We start from the raw sequence: 27065 nt of genomic DNA, 5'->3' as shown, positions 1-27065 counted from the left end.
CAAGATAACCTACTCACTATGTCTCATTCTAGTTCTCCTGCCGCCGACCTCTTGCTCACATCCTCCGTCTTGCCTGGAAATCCTTCCCCCTTCCCATCCATCCAATGTTCTCCCGTCTTCAAAGCCCCTCTGAAATCATACCTCCTCCAGGTGGCCTTCCCTGATTGATTTCTTGTCTCCCCCTTCCCCCACAACTGCCATTTCAGCATTTCTATGCCCTCACAGAACTCAACTCAAAGCCCTCACAACCCTCAGGATATATGTACAAACCTTGATACTCTATTACTATAATTTATTTTTGTATCTGTTTCCCCTATTAATAATAATAATAATAATGATGGCATTTATTAAGCACTTACTATGCGCAAAGCACTGTTCTAAGTGTTAGGGTGGTTGCAAGGTGATCAGGTTGTCCCACGGGGGGCTCACAGTTTGACAGATGAGGTAACTGAGGCCCAGAGAAGTGAAGTGACCTGCCCAAAGTCACACAGCTGACAAGCTGTGCAGCCGGGATTTGAACCCATGACCTCTGACTCCAAAGCCCGTACTCTTCTATTAAATTGCAAACACCTTAAGGGGACCGTAAGACAGGCAGACACAAATTGCAAGCCTATAAGAGGAACAAGAATAAAAGCCTAACTATAAAAGATGAAAACAAAAGAAGGAAAATAGAACAGATAGACATTTGAACACTAAGGTTGGTATGACCAGAGAGGTAGGGATTGATTGGGGAATGTAGAAATATAATGCTCATTTCCAAAGATTTCAGGATTTTGAAGTTGCCTCTCTTTAAAAAAAATCTTGAAGATGGGGGTGATGTCTTTGAGATCCTGTGACATCTCCTCCGTGTTCCATATATTGAGGAAGAGTATGTATGTTTTAGCAGATTGTCCCCTCCAGGCTTGCAAACTAATATCATCAATTATCAATCGTATTTATTGAGCGCTTACTATGTGCAGAGCACTGTACAAAGCGCTTGGGAAGTACAAATTGGCAACATATACAGTCCCTACCCAACAGTGGGCTCACAGTCTAAAAGATAAAACTAAAAACTAATAGATAAAAACATCCCCAGTCGCTGGTGTCTTGCTTTCTTTTGATGTATAATTCAGTTTGGTCTGAATCTTGATGCCATACTCTATCGTTAAGCCTGATATTCAAGCTTCTTTATGACTGTGCAACCTGGATCTCCCACTAATGCCATACACAACTTCCATTAACAATGGCACCTATGCCCCATACTTAATATCAAGTGGCAAGGCGAGAACACAAACATCCAAAGTCCTGAAATCAGTCAGTCAACCGTGTTTATTGAATGCTTTCTCTGTGCAGAGCACTGTACTAAGTGCTTGGGAGAGTACAATAGAATGGACACATTCCCTGCCCACAGCGAGCTTACAGTCTACAGGAGGAGACAGTACAGAAGTGCTGTGGGGTTGGGAGTGGGGATGAATAAAGAGAGCAAGTCAGGGCAATGCAGAAGGGAGCAGGAGAAGAGAAAAGGAGGGCTTAATCAGGGAAGGCCTCTTGGAGAAGATGTGCCTTCAATAAGGCTTTGAAGGTGGGGAGAATAATTGTCTGTCGGATATGAAGAGGGAGGGCGTTCCAGGCCAGAGGCAGGACGTGGGTGAGAGGTCGGTGGCGAGCTAGACGAGATTGAGGTACAGTGAAAAGGGCGGTGTTAGGAGGAGTGAAGTGTGTGGGCTGAATCGTAGTAGGAGAGTAGTGAGGTGAGGTAGGAGTGGGGGCAAGGTGATTGAGTGCTTTAAAGCTGATGTGGAGGTGGATGGACCTCCACTGGAGTTTCTTGAGGAGTGGGGAAATGTAGCCTGAATGTTTCTGTAGAAAAATGAGCCGGGCAACAGAATGAAGTGTGGACTGGAGTGGAGAGAGACAGGAGGCAGGGAGGTCTGATACAGTAATCAAGGCAGGATGGAATAAGTGCAAGGAATCTGATTGGAAGGCAATCAGACCCCCTGCACTGCTGCAATAATAATAACAATATTTTTCTAGACTGTGAGCCCGCTGTTGGGTAGGGACCGTCTCTATATGTTGCCAACTTGTACTTCCCAAGCGCTTAGTACAGTGCTCTGCACACAGTAAGCGCTCAATAAATATGATTGAATGAATGAATGAACAATAATAATGATGATGATGGTATTTGTTAAGTGCTTACTATGTGCCAAGCACTGTTCTAAGCACTGGGGTAGATACAAGGTAATCAGGTTGTCTCACGTGGGGCGCACAGTCTTCATCCCAGTTTTACAGATGAGGGAACTGAGGCCCAGAGAAGTGAAGTGGCTTGTCACACAGCTGACAAGTGGCGGAGGCGGGATTAGAACCCATGTTCTCTGACTCACAAGCCCAGGCTCTTTCCATAAGCCACACTGCTTCGCAGTACTGATCACATCACTCATGCGAAAAGAATGGCTTACATGTCAAACGACTGCTCTATGGCGAGCTGAAATGGGGAACCTGTGAGCAGGGTGGACAGAAGAAATTCTTTTTAAGATCCAGTGAAGTAAAACCTCAGAGGATGCAGAGCGGTGGGGAGTTTGGCGAGAGCAGCAGAAAGGAGATAGACCCATTGGGTCCATACAGCCTAGTACTCAGCATCCAACAGTTCAGTAAGATGTTTGAAGGAACTATGTGATTGTTGCCCTTTGACAATTCTCAGGTTTCGGCATGTAGCACCTAAAACCTCTAGCTTTGCGGTGATAATTTCCCCTTTCATAAACCATTATGGATGGTTGGTCCGTGAAGTTTCTCAATCCCCCTTGAACCTCTTGGTATTTTTGGCTCGCTAAATGTCCTATGGTGATGAGTTCCATTTGCCTTGTGAAGAAGTGTTTCTTTTTGTTTGTCTTGAATCTGCCATCTATAAGCTTCAATAGATGCCCCCTCATTCCAGTATTGCGGGTTTGGGCAACATTCATTCTGTCCATGCCTTCCTTGATTTTGTGACTTCCATCATGTCCCCTCTCCGTCTGCATCTTTCCAGATTTAAGAGGCTATCCTCATGAAAAAGCTTCACTCTGATCATTCCAGTTGCTTTTCTCTGCCCTTTCTCCATCTCTGCTGCTCCCTTCCTGAGATGCGGTGACCAGAACTGCATGTAGTATTCCCAGTGGCTTTATAGCATCAAAAACTCTGCCTTGTATCTAAGCACTGTCAGAAGGATCTGGGTTCTAATCCTAAATCTGCCACTTGTATGCTGTGAGACCTTGGGCAAGTCGCTGAACTTCTCTATGCCTCGGTTACTTCAGCTGTAAAATGGGGGTGAAGACTGTGAGCCCCATGTGGGACAGATGGTATCCAACCTAATTAGCTTGCATCTATCTGCAACAGTGCTTGACACATAGTAAGCGCTTAACAAATATCATCATTATTAATACGAGTCAAGCACTGTTCTAATCGCTGGGTAGATAAGTCGAGCATTGTTCTAAACCCTGGGGTAGTTACAAGTTAATCAGATCAGACACAGTCCCTGTCCAACTTACGGTTCACAGTCTAAGTAAGAGGGAGACCAGGCATTGAATCCCCCATTTTACAGATGGGAATACTGAGGTACAGAGAAGTTAAGCAACTTGCCCAAGGTCACACAGCAGGCAAGTGGCAAAACTGGGATTAGAACCCAGGTCCACTGACTCCTGGGCCCATGCTCTTTTTGACTGGGCCACACTGCTTCTCAAGAGTCGATCCTTGATGAGGATAGGATGGACTCTTAAATCTGAAAAGATGCAGACTGGGAGGGGACATGATGAAAGTCACAAAATCATAGAAAGTATGGATGGGATTGTTGTTTCCCCAAACCTGCAATATCAGAATGAAGGGGTATCTAGTAGTTTATTTTAAGTTTTGGTTTATTTTATTTCCACTCTCCATGCACACCCACTCAGTCCCTTGGAGAACACATGAGCTCCCACGACTTCAACCCCCATCTCTACGCAGCTGACTCCCAAATTGACCTCTCCAGCCTCCACCTCTTTCCTTCTCTGCAATCCTGCATCTCCTCCTGCCTTTAGAACCTCTCCACTTGGATGTCCCGCTGACACCTCAAACTTACCATGTCTGGAATAGAGCTTATCTTACCGCTCAAATCCTCTCCTCCCCGTGACTTTCCCATCAATGTAAGCAGCAACCACTATCCTTCTGGTCTCAAAGCCTTGGTGTTATCCTCAGCCCATCTCTCTCTTTCAACCTCCGTATTTCTCCTGTCCCCAAATCCCGCCGGGTCTACCTTCACAACAGCTCTAGAATCCGCCCCTTCTTCTCCATCCAAATTGTGAATACACCGGTCCAAGCACTTGTCATATCCTGCCTTCTCGCCGACCTCCTTGCCTCCGACCTCTCCCCTCTCCAGTCTGTTTCGCACTGCTGTCCTGATGATTTTTCTAAAAGATCATTCTGCACTGTCTCCCCACTCTTCAAAAACGGATGTCCATCCATCTTCACATCAAGCAGAAACTCCTCAATGTCAACTTTAAAGCACTAAAGCAGCGCTCCCCCCAACATAGCCTCGCTTCTCTCCCACTCCAACCCAGCCCACACCTTTTGCTCCTCTGATGCCAACCTACTTACTGTGCCTCAGTCTTATCTCTGTCACCTCCAACGCCTTGCTCACGCCCTCCCTCCTGACCGGAACACCCTCCCCCTTCATACCTGACAGACCGCCACTCTCCCCATCTTCAAAGCTGTACCAAAGTCATATCTCCTCCAGTAATAATAATAATAATTGTGGCATTTAAGTGCTTACTGTGTGCTCAGCACTGTACTAAGCACTCGGGTAGATTCAAGGTACACAGTCCCTTTCCCAAATGAGGCTCACAGTCTAAGAAGGCAAAGAAAACAGGCATTGAATCCCCATTTTACAGATGAGGAAACTGAAGCACAGAGAGATTGTGACTTGTCCAAGGTCACATGTCAAGTAAGTGGCGGATCTGCCATTAGAACCCCGGTCCTCTAACTCCCAAGCCTTTCCACTAGACCACACTGCTTCAGGACTCCTTCGCCGACTCATCTCTCCCCCACCATTCTCCCCTCACCCCTTCTGTGTTGCTTATGCACTTGAATTCCTATCCCCTAACACGTTGATATTCACCACACCCCCAGAGTACTTTCGTATATACCTTGATATTGTGTTGCTTCCCCTGTCTGTAATCTATTGTCTGTCTCCCCGACTAGATCATAACCTCCTTGTGGGCCAGGGACATGTCTACTAACTGCACACTGTAAGTGCTCAATGAAGCCCATTGATTGTATTGTTTCTTCCCAAGCACTTAGTACAGTGCTCTGCACACAGTAAGTGTTCAGTAAATACAATTGATTGATTGGTTTTCTCTCCTGTTCCTGATGATAGCCAACACTGGCCTGCCATTTTTGGCTGCTGCTACACATTGGACCAGTGCCTCAACCTTGGTGTCATCTTTGACTCCGCTCTCTCATTCACCCCACACATCCAATCCGTCACCAAAGCCTGCCGGTCTCACCTTCACAACATCCCCAAGATCCGCCCTTTCCTTTCCATCCAAACCGCTATCACGTTAGTACAATCACTCATCCTATCTCGACTGGATTGCTGCATCGGCCTCCTTTCTGACCTCCCAACCTCCCGTCTCTCCCCCCTTCAGTCCATACTTCACTCTGCTGCCCAGATTATCTTTCTACAGAAAGGTTCTGGGCATGTCACCCCCTTCCTCCAAACTCTCCGGTGGTTGCCTATCAACCTCCATATCAAGCAAAAACTCCTCGCTATTGGCTTCAGAGCTCTCCATCACCTTGCCCCCTCTTACCTCACCTCCCTTCTCTCCTACATCCCAGCCCACACACTCCGCTCCTCTGGTGCTAACCTTCTCACTGTGCCTCGTTCTCGCCTGTCCCGCCGTCGACCCCTGGCCCACGTCCTACTTCTGGCCTGGAATGCCCTCTTTCCTCAAATCTGCCAATCACAATTCCTCTCTTCAAAGCCCTACTGAAGGCTCACCTCTTCCAAGAGGCCTTCCCAGACTAAGCCCCCCTTTTCCTCAGCTCCCCCTCCCCTCCGCGTCGCCCCGACTCGCTCCCTTTGCTCTACCCCCCCACAACAGCACTTATGTAAATATGTACATATCTATAATTGTATTTACATTAATGCCTGTTTGTTTTGATGTGTATATATCTATAACCCTATTCATTTATATTGATGCCTGTTTACTTGTTTTGATGCCTGTCTCCCCCCTTCTAGACTGTAAGCCCGGTGTGGGTAGGGGTTGTCTCTCTTTATTGCTGAATTGTACCTTCTAAGTGCTTAGTACAGGGCTCTGCATACAGTCAACTCTCAAATGCGATTGAATGAAGGAATGAATTAAAGGAATCGATCAATTAGAAGCAGCATGGCCTAGTGGATACAGCACGGGCCTAGGGATCGGAAGGACTTGGGTTCTACTTCCGGCTCTGCCACTTGTCTGCTATGTGACCTTGGGCAAGTCATTACTCTATTTATTTATTTATTTTACTTGTACCTATCTATTCTATTTATTTTATTTTGTTAGTATGTTTGGTTTTGTTCTCTGTCTCCCCCTTCTAGACTGTGAGCCCACTGTTGGGTAGGGACTGTCTCTATATGTTGCCAGCTTGTACTTCCCAGGCGCTTAGTACAGTGCTCTGCATACAGTAAGCGCTCAATAAATACGATTGATTGATTGACTTAACTTCTCTGTGCCTCAATTACCTCATCTGTAAAACGGGGATTAAGACTGTGAGCCCCATGTGGGACATGGACTGTGTCTAACCTGATTATCTTGTATCTTCCGCGGCGCTTAGTCCAGTTCCTGGCACAGAGTAAGTGCTTAACAAATACCATAAAAAATTGTATTGAGCATTTACTGTGTGCAGAGCAATGTACTAAGTGCTTGGGAAAGTACAATATAACAGTTACTAAGTAGACACATTCCCTGCTCACAGAGAGCTTGCAGTCAGTGGGGGATACAGACATTAATATAAATTGTAAAATTACCGATGTGTGCATAAGTGCTGTGGGGCTGAGGGAGGGGTGAATAAAGGTTACAAATCTGTGTGCAAGGGTGATGTAGAAGGGAGTAGGAGGAGAAGTAATGAGGACGTAGTAGGGGAAGGCCCCTTGCAGGAGATGTGCTTTTAATACGGCTTTGAAGGCCCGGAGAGTGATGGCTGTCAATCAATCAATCGTATTTATTGAGCGCTTACTGTGTGCAGAGCACTGTACTAAGCACTTGTCAGATATGAAGGGGGAGGGAGTTCCAGGCCAGAAGGAGGATGTGGGTGAGGGGTTGGCAGTGAGATAGATGAGATGGAGGTACAGTGAGTTGGTTGGCATTAGAGGAGCAAAGTTGTGTGGGCTGGGTTGTAGTGGGAGAGCAGTGAACTAAGGTAGGAGGGGGCAAGGTGATTTAAAGCCTATAGTAAGAAGTTTCTGTGTGCTGCAGAGGTGGTTGGACAACCACTGGAGGTTCTTGAGGAGTGGAGAAGCATGGACTGAATGGATTTTTTCTTTTTTGGTTTTGTTTTTTTATAAGAAAAATGATCCAGGCAGCAGGGAACAGTCAACAAGTGACTCCAAGAAGATTGGGAGCACTGCTAAAGACAATTCCTTATGCATAATCTTTTTAATATATCATCTCAAGTTATGCGTCTCTCTGTATTCCTTGCATTTCCGTGAAGTTGTCAATTCTTGACACATTTTTTTCTATATAATTTTCTTCTATTCCCTTCCCAGACCCCAGTCCCTGTCTTCCTCCTGAGCACTAAAAGAGCATTTTTCCTCAAGTCATTTTTTATCGTGGTTGGAACCTATTGCTCATGGATAGGTTATGGTATTGGGAGTGGGGACTTCTGGCTTGTGAACTTGATTCTCGTGTAGCTTCTTGTGTATAAATCACATATCCACTGTGGGCTGCTTTCTCCCCCTTACAAAATGGGTGTGGGTGATATTTCTTGAGCATCTTATATGTGTGCAGAGGCAACAAGTAAGATGACCTCTCTGCCCTCAAGTATCTAGGCAGAAGGTTGACGTGAAATTTAGTGGAAAATATAGATGTAAAGCACACACAAGTAAATGCATTAAAAATGGCAAATAAATAAACATAAATAAATGAGCGGGTGAATTAACGGGGTGCCCTGACCAGGAAAGTAGAAGGAATTAATCAGAAAAGTCTCCTGGAGGAGATGATTTTTTTAGGATCCTTTAGCACTCCTAAAAAGTTTCCTCTTCTACCACACAGTAGATTTGGGATCATGATTTAGGCCTGCAAAAGTGTTCGGAGTTCCTGGGAAGCAAATTTGGAATAAATGCAAGGAAATGAATAATGTAAGCTTTTCTTTTTTTTTTTTTTTTTTGTCCTGTGTGCCAGGCAGTGTACTAAGCTCTGGGATATGTATATAAGCTAATCAGTTAGGACACAGTCCATGTCCCACAGCACTTGTGTATATTTGTACATATTTAGTATTCTATTTTATGAATGATGTGTATATATCTATAATTCTATTTATCTATTTCGATGGTACGGACACCATCTACTTGTTTTATTTTGTTGTCTGTCTCCCCCTTCTAGACTGTGAGCCCATTGTTGGGTAGGGATTGTCTCTATCTGTTGCTGAAGTGTACTTTCCAAGCGCCTAGTCCAGTGCTCTGCACACAGTAAGTGCTCAATAAATACGACTGACTGACTGAATGAATGAATGAACATGGGGCTCCCGTTCTTAATCCCCATTTTCCAGACGAGGTAACTGAGGCACAGAGCAGTGAAGTGACTTACCCAAGGTCACACAGTAGACAAGTGGCGGAGCTAGGAATTGAACTCAGGTCCTTCTGACTTCAAGGCCTGTGCTCTACCCACTAGGCTTTACTGCTTCTTGTGGGGGAAGACCCACCTATAAGTTGCAAAGAGGTTGGGCCAGCATGGCAAAGACCACAGAAATGATGGATGACATCATCTTCCATCCTGGAAGACAGATCAATCAGTGGTATTTATTGAGTACTTACTGCGTGCAGAGCACTATACTAAGCGCTTGGGAGAGTACAGTGCTACAGAGTTGGCAGACATGTTTCCCGCCCACAGGGAGCTTACAGATCAAAGAAAGAAAAGGGCAGCTCTGGACTTAAGGTTGCTTGAAATGGTTTGTCTAATGCTCCTCCAGAGGCTTCTTGCAGGGAGGGGGATTTGAGAAGAAATGGGTTAGAGGGGAGGATAGTAGCTTGGCAGATGACAGCCAACCGGATGCCGTCAAGTATTCAAATTGGAATTTAGAAACCACGACTAAACGGACCCATTTGCAGCGTCTCCGTCCCCCTAAATCATCGTTGTCATCATCAAATAAATAGGCAGGGCAACCCCTCCCAATCCGTCTGAAACCAGGGCATCCTAAGCACAGATGCCTCTTTTCAGACCTCAGCATAAAGGGACAAGTGTCTTCTGGATCATTGTTTCTCCTTCTCCACTCCCCTGTGCATCTCCTCTTTCCACCTCTTCACCTTTTGAAGCTGGCAGGGAGGCGCAGAGGAGTCTTTGTCATGGGTGCTTGCTCATCGCCTGCGGGACGGAGCACTCTGGCGGGACTCCAAGGTGGCCCAGCCCCTGCTCACTCATCACCCGCTGTGGCTTCAGCTCATCAAAGGGGCAACCCTCATCCTGAATGGCGCTGAGCTTCATCATGGGGGCACAGTCAGTGGAAACAGAAGGGAATTGTCATCCTCAGGCCTGCTTGTTTTCCCACGGAGGAAAGTGGATCGGCAAGGCTGGACCTGCGGCACTTTACCTGCCTTAAAGAAAAGAGAGAGAGAGAGAGAGAGAGAAAAACGATGGAAATTTTGAAGAGCTAAATTTTGATCCCTGGGAAGATGTTAAAACAAATCACCATACAATTTGCGACTGCCCAAGGAAGCTTGAAGAGCAAATCTTGCTGGGCTGATTTAATTTCTTTACTGAAGGATGTAAGCGCTGCTGTTCTTGCATCTGTCCCGTGGTCCCTAAAAGATAATCAGGTTGAACACAGTCCCTGTCCCACTTGGGGCTCACTGTCTAAGGAGGGAAAACAGGTACCCTAATCCCCATTTTGCAGTTGAAGAAACTGAGGCATAGAAAAGTTAAGTGATTACTCGCCCAAGGTCCCAACAGGAAACAACTGGCAAAATCAGGATTTGAACCCAGGGCCTCTGACCCCCATACCTCTGCTGTTTAATAATGATGGTGTTTGTTAAGTGCTTATATATATGTATATATATATATATATATATATATATACATACATATATGTATATATGTTTGTACGTATTTATTACTCTATTTTACTTGTACGTATCTATTCTATTTATTTTATTTTGTTAATATGTTTTGTTCTCTGTCTCTCCCTTCTACACTGTGAGCCCACTGTTGGGTAGGGACTGTCTCTATATGTTGCCAACTTGTACTTCCCAAGCGCTTAGTACAGTGCTCTGCACACAGTAAGCGCTCAATAAATACGATTGATTGATTACTACGTGCCAAGCACTGTTCTAAGCACTAGGGTATATACAAGGTAATCAGGTTGTCCCACGTGGGACTCACAGTCTTAATCCCCATTTTCCAGATGAGGTAACTGTGGCACAGAGAAGTTAAGTGACCTGCCCAAAGTCACACAGCAGACAAGTGGCAGAGCCAGGATTAGAACCCATGATCTCCGACTCCCAAACCCGGGCTCTTTACACTAAGCCACGCTACTCCTCATGCCAAACACTCCTTTGCCTGAATCTGCCTCTGTTTTGAATCTGCAGTTGTTTCAGATATTTAACTTCCTCCTCAAACCCCTTGTCCCCCTAATCACCTCAATTCGCTCACATGGCTTCAGGTACCAACTCTGCAAATGATACCCAAATCTACATCTCCAGCCCTAATCTCTCTCCCACTCTGCAGTCTCGCATTTTCTCTTGCCTTCAAGGCATCTCTACTTGAATGTCCTCCCATCACCTCAAACTTAACAAGTCAAAAACTGAACTCCATATCTTCCTACCCAAGCCCTGTCCTTCCCCTGACTTTCCCATCACTTTAGACTTTAACCCCGTAAACCTGTGACCTTGGCACTATTCTTGATTCCTCTCTATCATTCAACCCACATATTCAATCTATCACTAAATGCTGTGGGTTTGACCTTCACAACATCGCCAAAATCCACTCTTTCCTCTCTATCCAAACTGCCACCACATTAGTCCAAACACTTATTTTATCCTATCTTCATTATTATGTCAACCTCCTTGCTGACCTCCCTGTCTCCTGTCTCTCCCCACTCAAATCCAGACTTCGCACTGCTGCCAGGATCATTTTTCTACAAAACGTTCAGGCCATGCTTCCCTTAATTATATATCTATAATTCTATTTATTTTGATGCTACTGATGCCTGTCTACTTGTTTTGTTTTGTTGTCTGTCTCCCCCTTCTAGACTGTGAGCCCGTTGTTGGGTAGGGATTGTCTCTATCTGTTGCTGAATTGTCCTTTCCAAGCGCTTAGTACAGTGCTCTGCACACAGTAAGCGCTAAATAAATACAATTGAATGAATGCCAGTGGCTGCCCATCCACCTCTGCATCAAACAGAAATGCCTCACCATTGGCTTTAAAGCACTCAATCACCTTGCCCCCTTCTACCTCACCTCACTATTCTCCTACTACAACCCAGCCCACAAACTTCCCTCCTGTAATGCTTACCGTCTCACTGTATCTCAGTCTCGTCTATCTCACCGCCGACCTCTTGCCCACGTCCTGCCTCTGGTATGGATCGCCCTCCCTCCTCATATCTGACAGAAAATTACTCTCCCCATCTTCAAAGTCTTATTGAAGGCACATCTCCAAGAGGCCTTCCCTGGCTAAGCCCTCCTTTCCTCTTCTCCCACCCCCTTCTGCATCGCCCTGACATGATCCCTTTATTCATCCCCCCTCCCAGCCCCAAAGCACTTATGTACATATCTGTAATTTATTTATATTAATGTCTGTCTCCCGCTCTAAACTGTTAGCTCATGGGCAGGGACTGTGTCTGTTTATTGTTATATTGTACTCTCCCAAATGCGTAGTAGAGTGCTCGGCACACAGTAAGTACTCAATAAATACGATTGACTGACTGAGCTTATAGTCTAGAGGGGGAGGCGGCCATTAATATAAATAAAGAAATTACGGATATGTACGTAAGTGCTGTTGGGCTGGGAGGGGGGATGAATAAAGGGAGCAAGTCAGGATGACAGAAAGGATTGGAAGAAAAGGAAAAGAGGGCTTGATTAGGGAAGGCCTCTTGGATGAGATGTGCCTTCAATAAGGCTTAGGGGGTGGGAGGCTGAGGAGAAGCCCTCCAAAGAGACTGAGAATGAGCCGCCAGAGAGATAGGAGGAGAACTAGGAGAGGACAGTGCCCATGAAGTCGAGGTTGGAGAGTGTTTCCAGGAGAAAGGGGTGGTCGACAGTGTCGAAGGGGGCTGAGAGGTCGAGGAGGATTAGAACAGAGTAGAGGCCGTTGGATTTGACAGGAAGGAAATCTTTGGTGGCGTTTGGGCCGTTTCTGTGGAGTGAAGGGGGCAGAAGCCAGATTGGAGGGGGTCAAAGAGAGAATTGGAGGAGAGGAACTTGAGACAGCGGGTATAGACAACTCGCTCAAGGAGTTTGGAGAAGAATGGTAAGAGGGAGTTGGGTTGATAACTGAAGGGAGCTGTGGGATCAAGGGAGGGGGTTTTTTTGGGGTTAAGGGAGACGTGGGCTTGTTTGAAAGCAGTGGGGAAGAAGCCATTGGGGAGCAACCAGTTGAAGATGGCACTTAGGGAGGGAAGAAGAGAGGGGCAGGTGTTTTCATAAGATGTGAAGGGTTGGGGTCAGAGCCTTTTGTTGGGCAGGGATTGTCTCTGCTGCCAAATTGTACTTTCCAAGCACTTAGTTCAGTGCTCTGCACACACTAAGTGCTCAATAAATACGACTGAATGAATGAGTGCACAGTGGAGGGGTTGGATCCTGTTGGGAAAGATGGAGATGAAAGAGGAGCAGGAGGAGGGAGGTACTGGGGAGGGTTAAGGGAGATTTTAGGGAGATCACTCCTGATAGTTTTGATTTTCTCAATAAAGTAGATGGCAAGGTCATTAGGGGCCTTGATGGGGGAGGTGGGAAGGCAGGGGGCTTGAGAAGGTAGTTAAATATCTGGAACAACTGGCGAGGGCAGTGGGCATGGGCGTCAATAAGAATGGAGAAATAATTTTGCCGGCAGAGGAGAGGGCAGAATTACAGCATGAAAGGATAAACTTGAAGTGGACGAAGTCGGCCTGATATTTAGGTTCCCGCCAGCAGCGCTTTGTGGCTCATGTAACGAGAGCGAAAGGAGCGGACTGTGGCGGTGATCCAGGGCTGTGGGTTAGCGGTACGAGATTGACTACGAGATAGGGGAGCGGATGAGTTGAGTTCAATAGCAAGGGTGGTGTTGAGAGTGTCGATTTGGTCATCAAGAGAAGGTAGTTTGGGTATGGAGGCTAAATGGGGCATGACGAGTTGAAGAGATTGGATGGGGTCAAAAGATTGGAGGTCAGGAAGAGCACAGATTTGCCCGGAGGAAGTGTGTGTGTGAGAGAAGGCAGGTGAGGAGCTTGTGGTCAGACAGAGGGATTTTGCCCTATGCACTTGGATTCATAACTTTTATTCTCCCCGCCCTCAGCCCCGCAACACTTGTATACCTATGCCTAATATATTTATCTAGATTAATGTCTCTCTCCCTTCTAGACTGTAAGCTCATAGTGAATGTGTCTATCAACACTGATAGATTGTACTCAGCCAAGTGCTTAGTACAGTGCTCTGCAACAGTAAGCACTCAATACATATGATTAATTCATTCAATCGTATTTATTGAGCGCTTACTGTGTGCAGAGCACTGTACTAAGGGCTTGGGAAGTACAAGTTGGCGACATATAGAGATGGTCCCTACCCAACAATAGGCTCACCGTCTAGAAGGGGAAGACAGACAACAGAACAAGACATGTGGACAGGTGTCAAGTCGTCAGAATAAATAGAATTAAAGCTAAATGCACATCATTAACAAAATAAATAGAGTAGTAAATATGTACAAGTAAAATAGAGTAATAATAGGATGTAATATTACATCCTAGGATGTAGGATGGAGAGGAGGAGAGGAAAAAGGGGGCTCGGTCTGGGAAGGCCTCTTGGAGGAGGTGAGCTCTCAGTAGGGCTTTGAAGGGAGGAAGAGAGCTAGCTTGGCGGATGTGCGGAGGGAGGGCATTCCGGGCCATGGGGAGGACGTGGGCCGGGAGTTGACGGTGGGACAGGCGAGAACGAGGTACAGCGAGGAGGTTAGTGGCAGAGGAGCGGAGGGTGCGGGCTGGGCTGGAGAAGGAGAGAAGGGAGGTGAGGTAGGAGGGGGCGAGGTGACGGACAGCCTTGAAGCCGAGAGTGAGGAGTTTTTGCTTGATGCGTAGGTTGACAGGCAGCCACTGGAGATTTTTGAGGAAAATGGATTGCCTCCCTCACGCACACACTGTGTCCTTCCCGATTAGAGTGATAGGCCAGATACACGGGGGGGAGTAGTTTGTGCACTCTGTGACGTGAATATACACGATCCAAGACAGTGGTGTAGTCCCTCGGGAGTGCTATAGAAGGCCGAAGAAGAATGCGTAAATATTTTGATGCCTCCAGTATTGGGAGGATGGCCTTACCTCATTTGGGAACAGATATGGTGACTGCTATCCCTTAAAATGACTTTGCAAATTTGAAAGAGCAATATTCATTAACAAATACCACTACAGATATATGTCAGAATTCCTGTTATAACATCAAAATTATGGTAACAAAGTTGTCTGTTGTATTTATTTTTGACATTTGAGCACTTACCTTGTGACAGTGACAGAATTAAGAACTGGGGAAAGGTACAAAGTCCAATCAGAAATTATTCATGGCCCTCGGGAGCGCACAATTTATAAGGTGTGGGGAGGACAGACTCGGTGGGAAAGAAAGAATGGGATAAATCCAGTAAAAGAAAGCACAACTCAGTAACCACCAGCACACCAAGAAGAGAAGCAGCAATACACTACTTCTTGGAGGGAGTAGTCCTTCTTAAATCTGAACTGTCACCTCCTTCCGTACCTCGACAGCGGGAATGTACTGCACCTCCCCTGACCTGACTACACTTAGAATGCCTCTGGCACAGCCCCGGCTGCTAGTCGGGGGTTAAAAATAAGTTGGATCGGCCTCTTCGGCCTCCAGCGTGGCTCCGTCTCCTCTCGGCCCTTGTTCTGGTTCTTTTCTAGTAAACGGCTGCAGCAGCAAAATGGAGACAGGAGGAGGAGGAGAATGCACTCATCTTTATCCAAGCTTGTACTCCTTTTATTGTGGAACTCTGCTGGCCCCCAGAGGGAATAAGAGGCAAACTAGAGAAGACAGGATAGCGTATCTAAAATGGACTTTTTCCCCCACTGCTTTTAAACACACTAGCCAAAAAAAACCTTCCCTTGACCACACAGTTCCCTTCAGCTACCACCCCATCTCCCTCCTATCATTCCTCTCCAAACTCTTTGAGCCAGTTGTCTGCACCCACCGTCTCCGCTTCCTCTCCTCCGATTCTCTCCGTGACTTCCTCCAATCTGGCTTCCACCTCTTTCGCTCCACGGAAACTGCCCACTCCCAGGTCACCAATGATTTCCTTCTTGCCAAATCCAACGGCTTTTCCTCCATCTTAATCCTCCTTGACCTCTAAGCTGCCGTTGACACTGTCGACCACCCCCCTTCTCCTGGAAATGTTATCCAAACTTGGCTTCACTGACACTGCTCGTTCTCAGTCTCTTTCACTGGATCCTCCTCTGGCTCCCACCTCATAACTGTGGGAGTCCCTCAAGGTCCTCTTCTATTCTCCATCTACAGCCACTCCCTTGTCGAACTCATTTGCTCACATGGCTTCAACTACCATCTCTATGCAGATGATTCCCACATCTTCGTCTCCAGTCCTGTTGTCTCTCCTCTGTAGTCTCACATCTCCTGCCTTCAATGTCCTGCCATCACTTCAAACTTTGCCTGTCCAAAACGGAACTCCTTATCTTCTTACCCAAGCCCTGTCCTCCCCTTGGCTTTCCCATCACTGTAGACAGCACCACCACCCTCCCTGTTTCAGAAGCCCGTAACCTTGGCGTTATCCTCAACTCATCTCTCATTCAACTCACATATTCAATTTGTCACCAAACCCTGTTGGTTCAACCTTCACAACATTAACTCTGGCCAGGTTAATCCAAGCGCTTATCTTATCCCACCTTGATTACCGCATCAGCCTCCTTGCTGACCTCCCTGCCTCTCCCCACTCCAGTCCATACTTCACTCTGCTGCCGAGATCATTTTTCTACAAAACCATTCGGTCCATGTTTCCCCACTCCTCGGGAACCTCCAGTGGTTGCCCACCACCTCCACATCAAACAGAACCGCCTTCTGACTGACTTTCTTTCTGACTCTTCCCTTCTGCTAACTATTCTAGGGTCTAGGTCACCGCTGCCGTAGTCCGGGAAGCATGGAGCCAGAAGAGATCGGCTTAAAGCCTGCGCCTGCCATAGGAAAAGGACAACTAGGTGGCAACCACACCTGCTGTAAGAAAACAGTGGCTACTGTGACGGCCAGTGGCGTGGCTGTGGTTTCCATAGGACTCCTCTTTCTGGGTAAGTGCGTCTCGGGCCTGGGTGCCTCTAGAGCCTGGTCTACTGAACCATGAAAATAGCAGTGGGGACCAAAGTGTAGGTGTAGGATGGAATCTGCCTCCAGCCTTTGGTTTTAACGGGCAAAATTTAGAGATGAGCGCAGGGAAAATAAGTCATTGTTTTAAAGTAAGGACAGTGTGTGGGTATTGAGGATTCCCCACTGCCATGACTACAGAACTGTCCGATTGCTGGGAGGCAGGGAAGTCAACACCAAGACCTCCGGCTTAAGTGTAGCATCTTGAGCACAATGGCAGATTCACCCAATTTGTGGCAGATTTGGGGAGGAGGGGTTAGGTACCATCACAAAGAAGTAACCGCTCCCTTTAGGTCATAACCCAAGAAATGACGTGCAAGGTAAGACCCATCCACGTCTACATCTCATCTTTAGACTCCTGACAGTGACCCCCAAAGAATGCTTGGAGGAGCCATTAGGGTGGTTGGTTTCCTTGACTTTCATCTCTACATCCCTAACTTTCCCTCTAATAATCAATCCATCATGGATCGATCTATTACCCACAAATGCATCCAGAGTTTTTGTGAGCCTATTGATGTTGTCTGCCTGAGCAGCTTCGTATTGGTAACGAAGTCTATGTGCTGAGCCTGTTGCTAGGTGAAGAAGTGTTTCCTTTTGTGTGTTTTGAACTTGCCCCATTACAGCTTCAGTGGCCGTCCCTTTGCCGTGGTGCCATGGGATTTGGGGAACAGTTCTACGATCGCTCTGTCGATCTGCTTCGTGACTTTGTAAACTCAGTCGTGTCTCCTCTCGGGTATCCCTGCCCTCGCCCACTACCAGAGAGTTGGGAGAATGAATGAATAGTCTGCTGTAATGACCCTGTGGAGCTCTGCGGGTGGAGGGCAGTCTGTTAGTAAATATAAATATCTAAATATCAATAGAGTTTAAATGCTCTGCACACAGTAAGCGCTCAATAAATACAATTGAATGAATGAAAGGGGAAACAGAGACTATGGCCCTATCCCTAATTATCTTATCCTATCCTATCCTAGTAGCTGAAGACCCTTTGAGTGTCCAATCCAGAAGCAGGCTTAGTGGAAAGAGCACAGGCTTGAGAGTCAGAGGATCCGGGTTCTAATCCCGGCTCCACCGCTTGACTGCTGTGTATGTAGTATGTAGTAATACATACTACAGTGATTATAATAATAATAATAATGATGGCATTTGTTAAGCACTTACTATGTGCAAAGCACTGTTCTAAGCGCTGGGGGGATACAAGGTGATCAGGTTGTCCCACGTGGGGCTCACAGTCTTAATCCCCATTTTCCAGATGAGGTAACTGAGGCTCAGAGAAGTTAAGTGACTTGCCCAAGGTCACACAGCGGGCATGTGGCGGAGCCGGGATTCGAACCCATGACCTCTGACTCCAAAGCCCGGGCTCTTTCCACTGAGCCACGCTGATTATTATTATCTGACAATAGAATCCTGAACTCCCAATTGATGGGGGAAGTACAGGAACTCCCGGGGCCATTCCTTTCATCTACCAGTCATATCAAGGACTCCCAGTTCCTACAACTCTAGACTGTGAGCCCACTGTTGGGTAGGGACCGTCTCTATATGCTACCAACTTGTACTTCCCAAGCGCTTAGTACAGTGCTCTGCACACAGTAAGCGCTCAATAAATACGATTGAATGAATGAACTCCAAGATGAGGGAGTGGGCGGGCTGGGAATTCAGAGCAGGGGATGGGGTTCATTCATTCATTCAATCATTTATTGAGCGCTTACTGTGTGCAGAGCACTGTACTGAGCACTTGGGAGAGCACAATACAACAATAAACAGATACATTCCCTGCCCACAATGAGTTTAAAGTCTAGAGGGAGCTTACAGTCTACAGGGTTGATGCCTATGGATGGGGGCTAGGCAACCTAAAGCCTCAGTGTGAAGTGGGGTGGAGGAAGGATGGAGAGAGACGGAAGACAACAGGAAAGATGAGTAGAGAGTATTCCTTATTGGTGAATGCTACAGAGAAACTGGGAAAATCCCTGCTGTGGTAAAGCTTGTTGTGGGCAGGGAATGTGTCTCCCAACTTATTTTTATCGTACTCTTCCAGTGCTCTGTACACGGTAAGTGCTCAATAAATATCATTGACTGATTAAATAATCCTGATGGTATTTCTTAAACACGTATTATGTGCCACGTACCGTGCTAAGCACCGGAATAGATACAAGATAATGGCCTTGGGCCCAGTCCCTGTCCCCCATGAAGTTCGAAGTCTGAGAGGGAGGGAAAGTGGGTGTGGAGGCTAGATTTGTGAGTGGTTTTTGTGGGGTGTTTTCTGTTTGTTTTTGTGAGGGATGCAACACGATGCTTTTCTTACCGCTGACGTTAAAATCAACTGCCAGTCCCCCACCATGTGATGGCATTTATTAAGCGCTTACTATGTGCAAAGCACTGTTCTAAGCGCTGGGACCCAGTGTTCCAGGCTTAGTGAAGCAGTAAGTCCCATGGGTCAGGCCATCTCATGAAGTCCTTGGTCTCTCTGTCCGCAGCTTTTCTTTCTTCCCAGGACCTCAATTTTGAACATATAGCCGAACTGAGAGGGATTCAGTATGACAGCAGTTTACAGAAGGAGACCTCCGACTATTTCAGAGCATTGACACCTGCTCTGGAGTTGCTGGTAAGACCCTGCCCTCTCCACCCTGAATTGAGGAAGACCTAATGGTTTAGACTGGATTAAAGGGCTGACTAAATTGCAGAAGGCACCACACCATCAAATGGCATCCTGTTTGAGAAGCTCTGAAAGCCAGAGGCTCTTCTGTTGGAGAAAGAGGCTCAGATGGATGGCCTGGGTCGAGCCCAGACCCAACTTTAAACATGATCTGGGAGCGCATCCCTAGAGAGGGGCCACCCCAGATTTATTTAAAAAAAACACTCAGACTGGAAGAAAAGTGGATGAAAAGCTCTAGAGTCGATGGGACAAACTGTTTTCATCAAACCATATTTGACTTTAAATTGCCTCCCTTAACATGTTTAAAATGAAGGAATTACAGCTTGTTTTCCCCAAAGGCACTTGGACAAAATGTGAGAGTACACCTGGGGTTGAAAATTGGCTATTGAGCTCATATGAGTCTGATCTCATTTGTCATAGTCAGTGCTGTTTCCTGGGCGCCTTGTGGGTGTAGAGCCTTCTAAGGGGCACTCCACTTATTGGGTGCTAAGGAATATGCAACAGAAGTTGCATAGAAGCAGTATGGCTCAGTGGAAAGAGCCCGGGCTTTGGAGTCAGAGGTCATGGGCTCACATCCCGGCTCCGCCAATTGTCAGCTGTGTGACTTTAGGCAAGTCACTTCACTTCTCAGTGCCTCAGTTACCTTATCCGTAAAATGGGGATTAAGACTGAGCCCCCCATGGGACAACCTGAACACCTTGTAACCTCCCCAGCGCTTAGAACAGTGCTTTGCACATAGTAAGTGCTTAATAAAAAATGCCATTATTATTATTAAAAAGTTAAAGACATGTCCCTGCCCTCAGTGGATTTACAGTTCAGGAGTGTCACTGTGCTGGGTAGGAAACAGGAGAAAATAGTATAGAGTTTTGACTCTGAAGAAATTCACTTTTTAAATGTGAAAGTGATGTAGAGAAGCCGCGTGGCTCAGTGGAAAGAGCCCGTGCTTGGGAGCCAGAGGTCATGGGTTCGAATTCCAGCTCCACCACATGTCTGCTGTGTGACCTTGGGCAAGTCACTTAACTTCTCTGAGCCTCAGCTACCTCATCTGGAAAATGGGGATTAAGACTGTGAGCCCCACGTGGGACAACCTGATCACCTTGTATCCCCCCAGCGCTTAGAACAGTGCTTTGCACATAGTAAGCATTTAACAAATGCCATCATTATTATTATTATTATTATGTATGTCTGCCGTCTCAATCCTCTATTGGGCTCACTCAGTGTAGACAACTGTGAGCCCCACGTGGGACAACCTGATCACCTTGTATCCCCCCAGCGCTTAGAACAGTGCTCTGCACATAGTAAGCGCTGAACAAATGCCATCATTATTAAATAAGTGGGACAGGCCGGCACCTTCCAAAATAATCTGACTTTTGTATCTAGCCTGTAAGCTCGTTGTGGGCAGGGAACATGCCTACCGACTCTATTGTGTTGTACTCTCCCAAGAGCTTAGTACAGTGCTCTACACACAGTCACGCTCAGTAAGCATCACTGATCGATTGATTAGCAGTGTAGACGCCAACCACTTCCATGTGATTTTTTTTCAAAGCAGTTTCTCTTCAGGGAGTGAAGTCATTTTTAAGATATCTTTGAACAACTTATTTTTAGCCACTGAAGGTTAGAGTGTAGACCAGGCAAAAAGCAAGGGAATGTTCTGTTCCCAGGATGGCTACTGGGGAAGAGGGCAAGCACAGACTTGCTTAGAAGCCAAACACTTTCCCCCAGACCTTGGCTCCTAGAATTACACAAAACCCCAGAGCCATTCCCTTGCCAGTGTTTGTATTGCTTCCCACTCTTGTCGCCCCAGACCTGAACAAGGGATTAACACAGCACAGGCAATACTGAAAAATAAAGCATGCTGCCCGCGGCTTGGGAGTTAGAGGTCATGGGTTCTAATCCCAGCTCCGCCACTTGTCAGCTGTGTGACTTTGGGCAAGTCACTTAACTTCTCTGTGCCTAAGTTCCCTCATCTGTAAAATGGGGATTAAGACTGTGAGCCCCACATGGGACAACCTGATCACCTTGTATCAGTGCTTTGCACATAGTAAGCGCTTAACAAATACCATCATTATTATTATTATTATGCTTCAGGGATTCCTGATACTTGATTTAGTCCTGGATCTGTGGGATTTCTTTATTGCTCCGATTTAAATTTAAAGAGCAGAATGCATGATTTTCCCAGCTAAATTGCCTCCCCCCGCACCACACCACTCCATGGTCTGTTTGTCGTTGAGAGGAGAGGGAATGGGCGGGTGGGGAGAAAGGGAGGGAGAAAGAAAGAAAGAAAGAAAGGGAGAGGGAGGGAGAAAGAGAGAAAGAAAAAGAGACAGAGAGAGAGAATTAGAACGGGTATTAAAGTAAACCAGAATGGGCCAGAAATTAGTTCTGGTGAAGCAGCCGTTCTGGCAGAAAACTAATTTCACTTCTGCAGTGGGAGGAGAAGACTGCAATGTGCTGCTGCTCTGGGCCTTTCAACGGCAGCACCCCACCTTCCTATCCTCCCCACAGAAAGCCTGCTCACCGAGCCAGTAAAATGATTTTTCTTTTTTTTTTACTTTTACCTCTGGTGATAAATCTCCCTAGCAGTCTTCCTACAAGTTGCATGAGTGGCCGAAAAAGTGATCAGTAGTGAGAAGCAGCGTGGCTTAGTGGCAAGAGCCCGGGCTTGGGAATCAGAGGTCTTGGGTTCTAATCCCAGCTCCGCCACTTGTCAGCCATGTGACTTTGGGCAAGTCGCTTAACTTCTCTGTGCCTCAGTTCCCTCATCTGCAAAATGGGGATTAAGACTGAGCCCCACATGGGACAACCTGATCACCTTGTAACCCCCCCAGCACTTAGAACAGTGCTTGGCACATAGTAAGCACTATGATGATGTGATATAATGATGTGATGTGATGCGCTAATAATGATGTGCTAACAAATACCATTATTAATGTTATTATTATCAGGCAGGAAAGCTGCTGCCATCGTCACCGTTTCAAACTGTATCTCCTTTTGCAGTTCGTGAGCAGCTTTCAGAGGACCAAGTTGGAGGCAAGTTGCGTGGGCTGCACCGTGCTGAGTTACAGGTGAGTTTTATGTCCCTCCCACCCCCAGTTCCCTTTAATAATGGTCCTTTCCCCCCATCTAGGGCGAGGCTACTTAAAGCAGTCTAAAGGAGCCCAGAGCTGCTCGGGCAGGAAAAGCTTACCCCTCCCTGGCTCTACTTGCACTGCTTGTCTCTCCCATCTTAGGGACGGGAACTCGAGCGTCCTTGTCCATTTCCGCCTGCGTTTCCTGCCCCAGACCCCGTGGTCCCTGAACTCAAGACTAGAGGAGGAAATTCTTCAGCAAGGTTTGGCCCTGAGGTTCCGGGAGCACAGCATCCCCATAGCCACCTATGGTTCCATCTCCTCGGCTGCACTGATGGGTGAGCCCTGTTATTGCTGGCTCAGCGGATCTCGGCCCCGGGGGGTGAGCCTCCAGTGGAAAGGCACCTGAGCCAGCAACCTGAACAGCCATGGGGCGGGGGGGGCTGTGGGGAAAGAAACCAGAAGCAACTAACCGCCTATCACTGGGGGGGGGAATAAAAAAAAAAGAAATCACTAGTGGAATTTTATTCCAGTCATTGAACAGCTCCCCAGATGACCCAAGGGCTTACATGTCAGAGGGACATACTCACAAGCCATCGCTAGCAAAAGCCCCAGAAATCTCCTTGTTGCTGCCAGCCGTTGATCGGGTAAGCCATTTTTTCTTCTTGATTTGCCCTGCCTTCCTCCCACCGTCCTTTAAACTTGTGTCCCCAGTCTGGTAACTTTGAGGGAGACCTCCACACTCCTTTGCCCACCCCCACCGTTTCCCGAAACCGAACCCTGTGTTTGCCCCCGTCGTCCCGATCCCTTTCCAGCCCTCACCGTCCAGTCCTCACCGTCCCGGCGCCCCGAAGTCGTGAGGATGACGGTGGGCGGGTGGGGTGGAGAGGAGTGGCGGCTGTCTCGGTCCCAGCCACGTTGGTCCTGTCCTCTCCGCTCTGTGGTTTTGGAGTCCTGGGATGGCAAACACAGGAATGAGCGCAGCGGGGTCCGGGGCTAAGTAGGGGGGGACCGCCGAGATGAAAGCAAAGGCAGGGCAGGGCCGGCTGGGGGGTTGGGGGGTTTCTGGGGCAGGATGGGTGGAATCTCCACAAAGCTGTGGGAATGAGACACAAGTTTAAAAGATGACAGAGAGTGAAGACAGGGGGTGGGAGGAGGGGGGGGGAAGAGAAGCAGCATGGGCCCAGGAGTCAGAAGGACCAGGCTTCTGATCCCAGCTCCACCACTAGTCTGCTGTGTGACCTTGGGGAAGTCACTTCACTTCTCTGGGCCTCAGTTATAATAATAATAATAATGGCATTTATTAAGCGCTTACTATGTGCAAAGCACTGTTCTAAGCGCTGGGGCGGTTACAAGGTGAGCAGGTTGTCCCACAGAGGGCTCGCAGTCTTCATCCCCATTTTCCAGATGAGGGAACTGAGGCCCAGAGAAGTGAAGTGACTTGCCCAAGGTCACACAGCTGACAATTGGTGGAGCGGGGATTTGAACCCATGACCTCTGACTCCAAAGCCCATGCTCTTTCCTGCTGAGCCACTGCTGCTTCTCAAGATGAGTTATCTCATCTGTAATATGGGGATTAAGACTGGGACCCCCAGGTGGGACGGGAACTGAGTCCAACCTGATTCGCTTGTATCTGTCCCAGCGCTTAGAACGGTGCTTGACACATATTAAGCACTTAAGTACCATCATCATTATTATTATTATAATTATAGTGATAATAATAAAGAAAAAGGAAATGGCTAAAAATGGCTTATTTCCTCAACAGCAGCCTTTTCTGGACACCTGCCACATGCAGAGTACTGAACATCCAATAAACGTAAAAGACACTGTCCCTGCCCTTGGTTAGATTACAGTCTAATACCTGATGGACAGCTGTCAGCGGCACAGATTTCCAGGGCTTTTGTCAGTGGCAGGGAGTGAGTATGTTCTTCTGACGTGTCTACCAAGTCTGTTGTACTCTCCCAAGCGCTTAGTCCAGTGCTTTGCACGCAGTAAGCGCACAATAAATACCATGGATTGATTCTGACAAGGTAACACCCAAGGTAGCCTGAGGCTCTTTAGAGGGCTTCTGATGACTGCCCCTTATGAAAGGAACTTACGGGGCCTTTTGACTGAGGAGGGTAGCCTCCTCTTTGTATTTGAATATTCTAAGAATCTCTCAGACCTCTCACTTGTGGACTTCTCCTTTTTGTCATTACAGGGTCCGAGGAGATGTCTTTTGCTGAAATCGCTTCCAAGTCAGGTATGTCCTCCTGATTCAGGAATGTGCCTTCTGCCCCGGAGCCAGCTTGAGCTTGTCCTTGAGCACTGGCCAATTCCCCTCCCAGATAAGCGGAGGGAATTCCAAGGCTTACTGGAATTCCTGGTACAAGAGAAGGGGCTCCTTGTTCCGCAGGGAGGGAGGGAGCTGTGGACATCAGCGGTGGTGCCGTGTTTGGCCTCCAAAGCTTGAATTCATTAGGCAGCTGTAGATAATAATTCCCCCTCGCCCCGCCTTCTAGACTGTGAGCCCACTGTTGGGTAGGGACTGTCTCTATATGTTGCCAACTTGTACTTCCCAAGCACTCTGCACACAGTAAGTGCTCAATAAATACGATTGATTGATTGATTAAGCGCTTACTAAGTGTCAAGCCCTGTTTTGAGTTCTGGGGTAGAGTTGTGATGGAGAAAGATTTATTTGCTGTCGAGTAAGGACCTGTATTTCAGGAAGCTCCCAAATGACAGGAAGCTCAAATTCTGCAATCACATTTCTTCCAGGAGGCTCTCCCTGATTAATCTCTCATTATTCCACCCTATTTTCTACCGTTTCATCCCTTCCTTGTCACCTAAGCACTAGGGTATTCATCCCCTACCCCCTGTTTATGTACATATCTTTAAACTCTGTTGCTTACCCTACCTGTAATTTATTATCAGTAATAGTAATAATAATAATAATAACGTCTGAAGCCCCCCAGCTCGTACCAACCAGGACTTTCCTGGACCGGAGGAGCCTCAGTGCCATGTAGTAGAGACAGACCACACCACTGACCACCAAGGTTTAAAGTGGAAATTTTTTACTTAGTTTTACTAACGTGCAAGGGAGTGACACATACACACTCTCAATCACTCACTCCCCTCCACCAAGGATCCAATACCAGTCTGCTGGTCAAAGGAGCCCGTTCTGCCGATCCCACCGCAGAAGGTTGGGAGAGGTTCCTGGCAACACGGACCGCTGCAAGCCTCCTCCTCCACGCGCAGCTTTCCCCAGACGCGGCTTCCTCTCTGCTTCTAAGTGCCGCTGCTCTCTCTGCGTGCTTCTGCTTTGCTTCCTTCCTGCTTCTCCTCTGCGTGCTTCCTAAATACTTGAATCTGCGTGCTCCAGTGCTGCTTCCTCTTGATTCAAAACAACCTACCGCCTTTTATCTGCCTTAGATGTCACAGCTGGGGCTCTGCGTGGCAGTCATCGATTGGTCCAGGCCCGTTACTGGGTAGAGGCCACGACTCCTTCCCTGTTCCACCCCCACAGACCGACAACCATCTGTCCTCAAACAGAACCTATCGCTGCCTTCTCGAGTCCCTTCCCTGTTGTTGTTCGTGGGATCACAAACAGTCACTAGTAAGGCAGCTTGCTGTGGGCTCACCACAAATAATAATAATAATAATTATGGTACTTAAATGCTTACTGTGTGCCAAGCACTGTTCTAAGCACTTGGGTAGATACAAGTTAATCAGGTTGGACACAGTCCCTATTCCACATTGGGCTCACCCTCTTAAGCCCCATTTTTTACAGGTGAGGTAACTGAGGCGCAGAGAAGTGAAGTGACTTGCCCAAGGTCACACAGCAGACATGTGCCGCTAATCTCCTCACCGTACCTCGCTCTCGCCTGTCCCGCCATCGACCCCCGGCCCACATCATCCCCCGGGCCTGGAATGCCCTCCCTCTGCCCATCTGCCAAGCTAGCTCTCTTCCTCCCTTCAAGGCCCTACTGAGAGCTCACCTCCTCCAGGAGGCCTTCCCAGACTGAGCCCCATCCTTCCTCTCCCCCTCGTCCCTCTCTCCATCCCCCCATCTTACCTCCTTCCCTTCCCCACAGCACCTGTATATATGTATATATGTTTGTACATATTTATTACTCTATTTATTTTACTTGTACATATCTATTCTATTTATTTTATTTTGTTCGTATGTTTGGTTTTGTTCTCTGTCTCCCCCTTTTAGACTGTGAGCCCACTGTTGGGTAGGGACTGTCTCTATATGTGGCCAATTTGTACTTCCCAAGCGCTTCGTACAGTGCTGTGCGCATAGTAAGCGCTCAATAAATACAATTGATGATGATGATGATGATGACTGCCTTTCCCACTAGATTGTAAGGTCCTTGAGGATATTGTGTACTCTCTCTCTCTTTCTCTCTCTCTCTCCCCCCCCCCCCATGTTTAGTGTAGTATAAGTGCTCAGTAAATACTATTGATTGATTCTCTCTCACACACCAGTTTTGTCCCCAAAATGCCCTTTGTCCCGTTCAGTGTCTCCTCCAGAGTCCCTGAGGAGGGCTCTCTGACAGCTGTATAGTTTCTGAGTGCAGCACGAGCTTCGGTAGATTCAACTGCCTGTTGTCCCCACCCGGGGCGAACAGTCCTG

At 47.3% G+C, this 27065-nt stretch overlaps 1 protein-coding gene and 1 long non-coding RNA gene across 6 annotated transcripts in view; one reads left to right on the top strand and one right to left on the bottom strand.

Annotated features, from left to right (window-relative positions):
* The window catches only part of TMPRSS9 (transmembrane serine protease 9), a 90400-nt gene that overhangs the window by 20418 nt on the left and 42917 nt on the right, over positions 1-27065 (top strand). For 3 of the 4 annotated variants that reach the window (XM_038771921.1, XM_038771923.1, XM_038771922.1), the window contains exons 2-6: positions 16479-16656; positions 19201-19328; positions 22377-22444; positions 22610-22785; positions 24648-24689. In XM_038771921.1, the coding sequence (XP_038627849.1) occupies positions 16512-16656; positions 19201-19328; positions 22377-22444; positions 22610-22785; positions 24648-24689 (559 nt within the window). In that variant the 5' untranslated portion in view covers positions 16479-16511. Of the gene's footprint in view, positions 1-16478; positions 16657-19200; positions 19329-22376; positions 22445-22609; positions 22786-23007; positions 23095-24647; positions 24690-27065 lie in introns of those variants that run through there. The other variant, XM_038771924.1, reaches the window with a different exon arrangement.
* On the bottom strand, positions 8970-25805 carry LOC119950027. Of its 2 annotated transcripts, none has more exons than XR_005457326.1 (3): positions 25582-25805; positions 23270-23401; positions 8970-9775 (listed from the first exon to the last, which is right to left on the bottom strand). It is a non-coding gene; the product is annotated as an uncharacterized LOC119950027 (long non-coding RNA). The 2 variants fall into 2 exon arrangements; XR_005457327.1 differs by having other exon boundaries at positions 23284-23401.

The sequence above is a fragment of the Tachyglossus aculeatus genome, chromosome X1 (assembly GCF_015852505.1).
Source record: "Tachyglossus aculeatus isolate mTacAcu1 chromosome X1, mTacAcu1.pri, whole genome shotgun sequence".
Taxonomy (NCBI): Eukaryota; Metazoa; Chordata; class Mammalia; order Monotremata; family Tachyglossidae; genus Tachyglossus; species Tachyglossus aculeatus.
The sequence above is the reverse complement of the archived record's forward strand: the minus strand, read 5'-3'. Positions and strand labels throughout refer to the sequence as shown.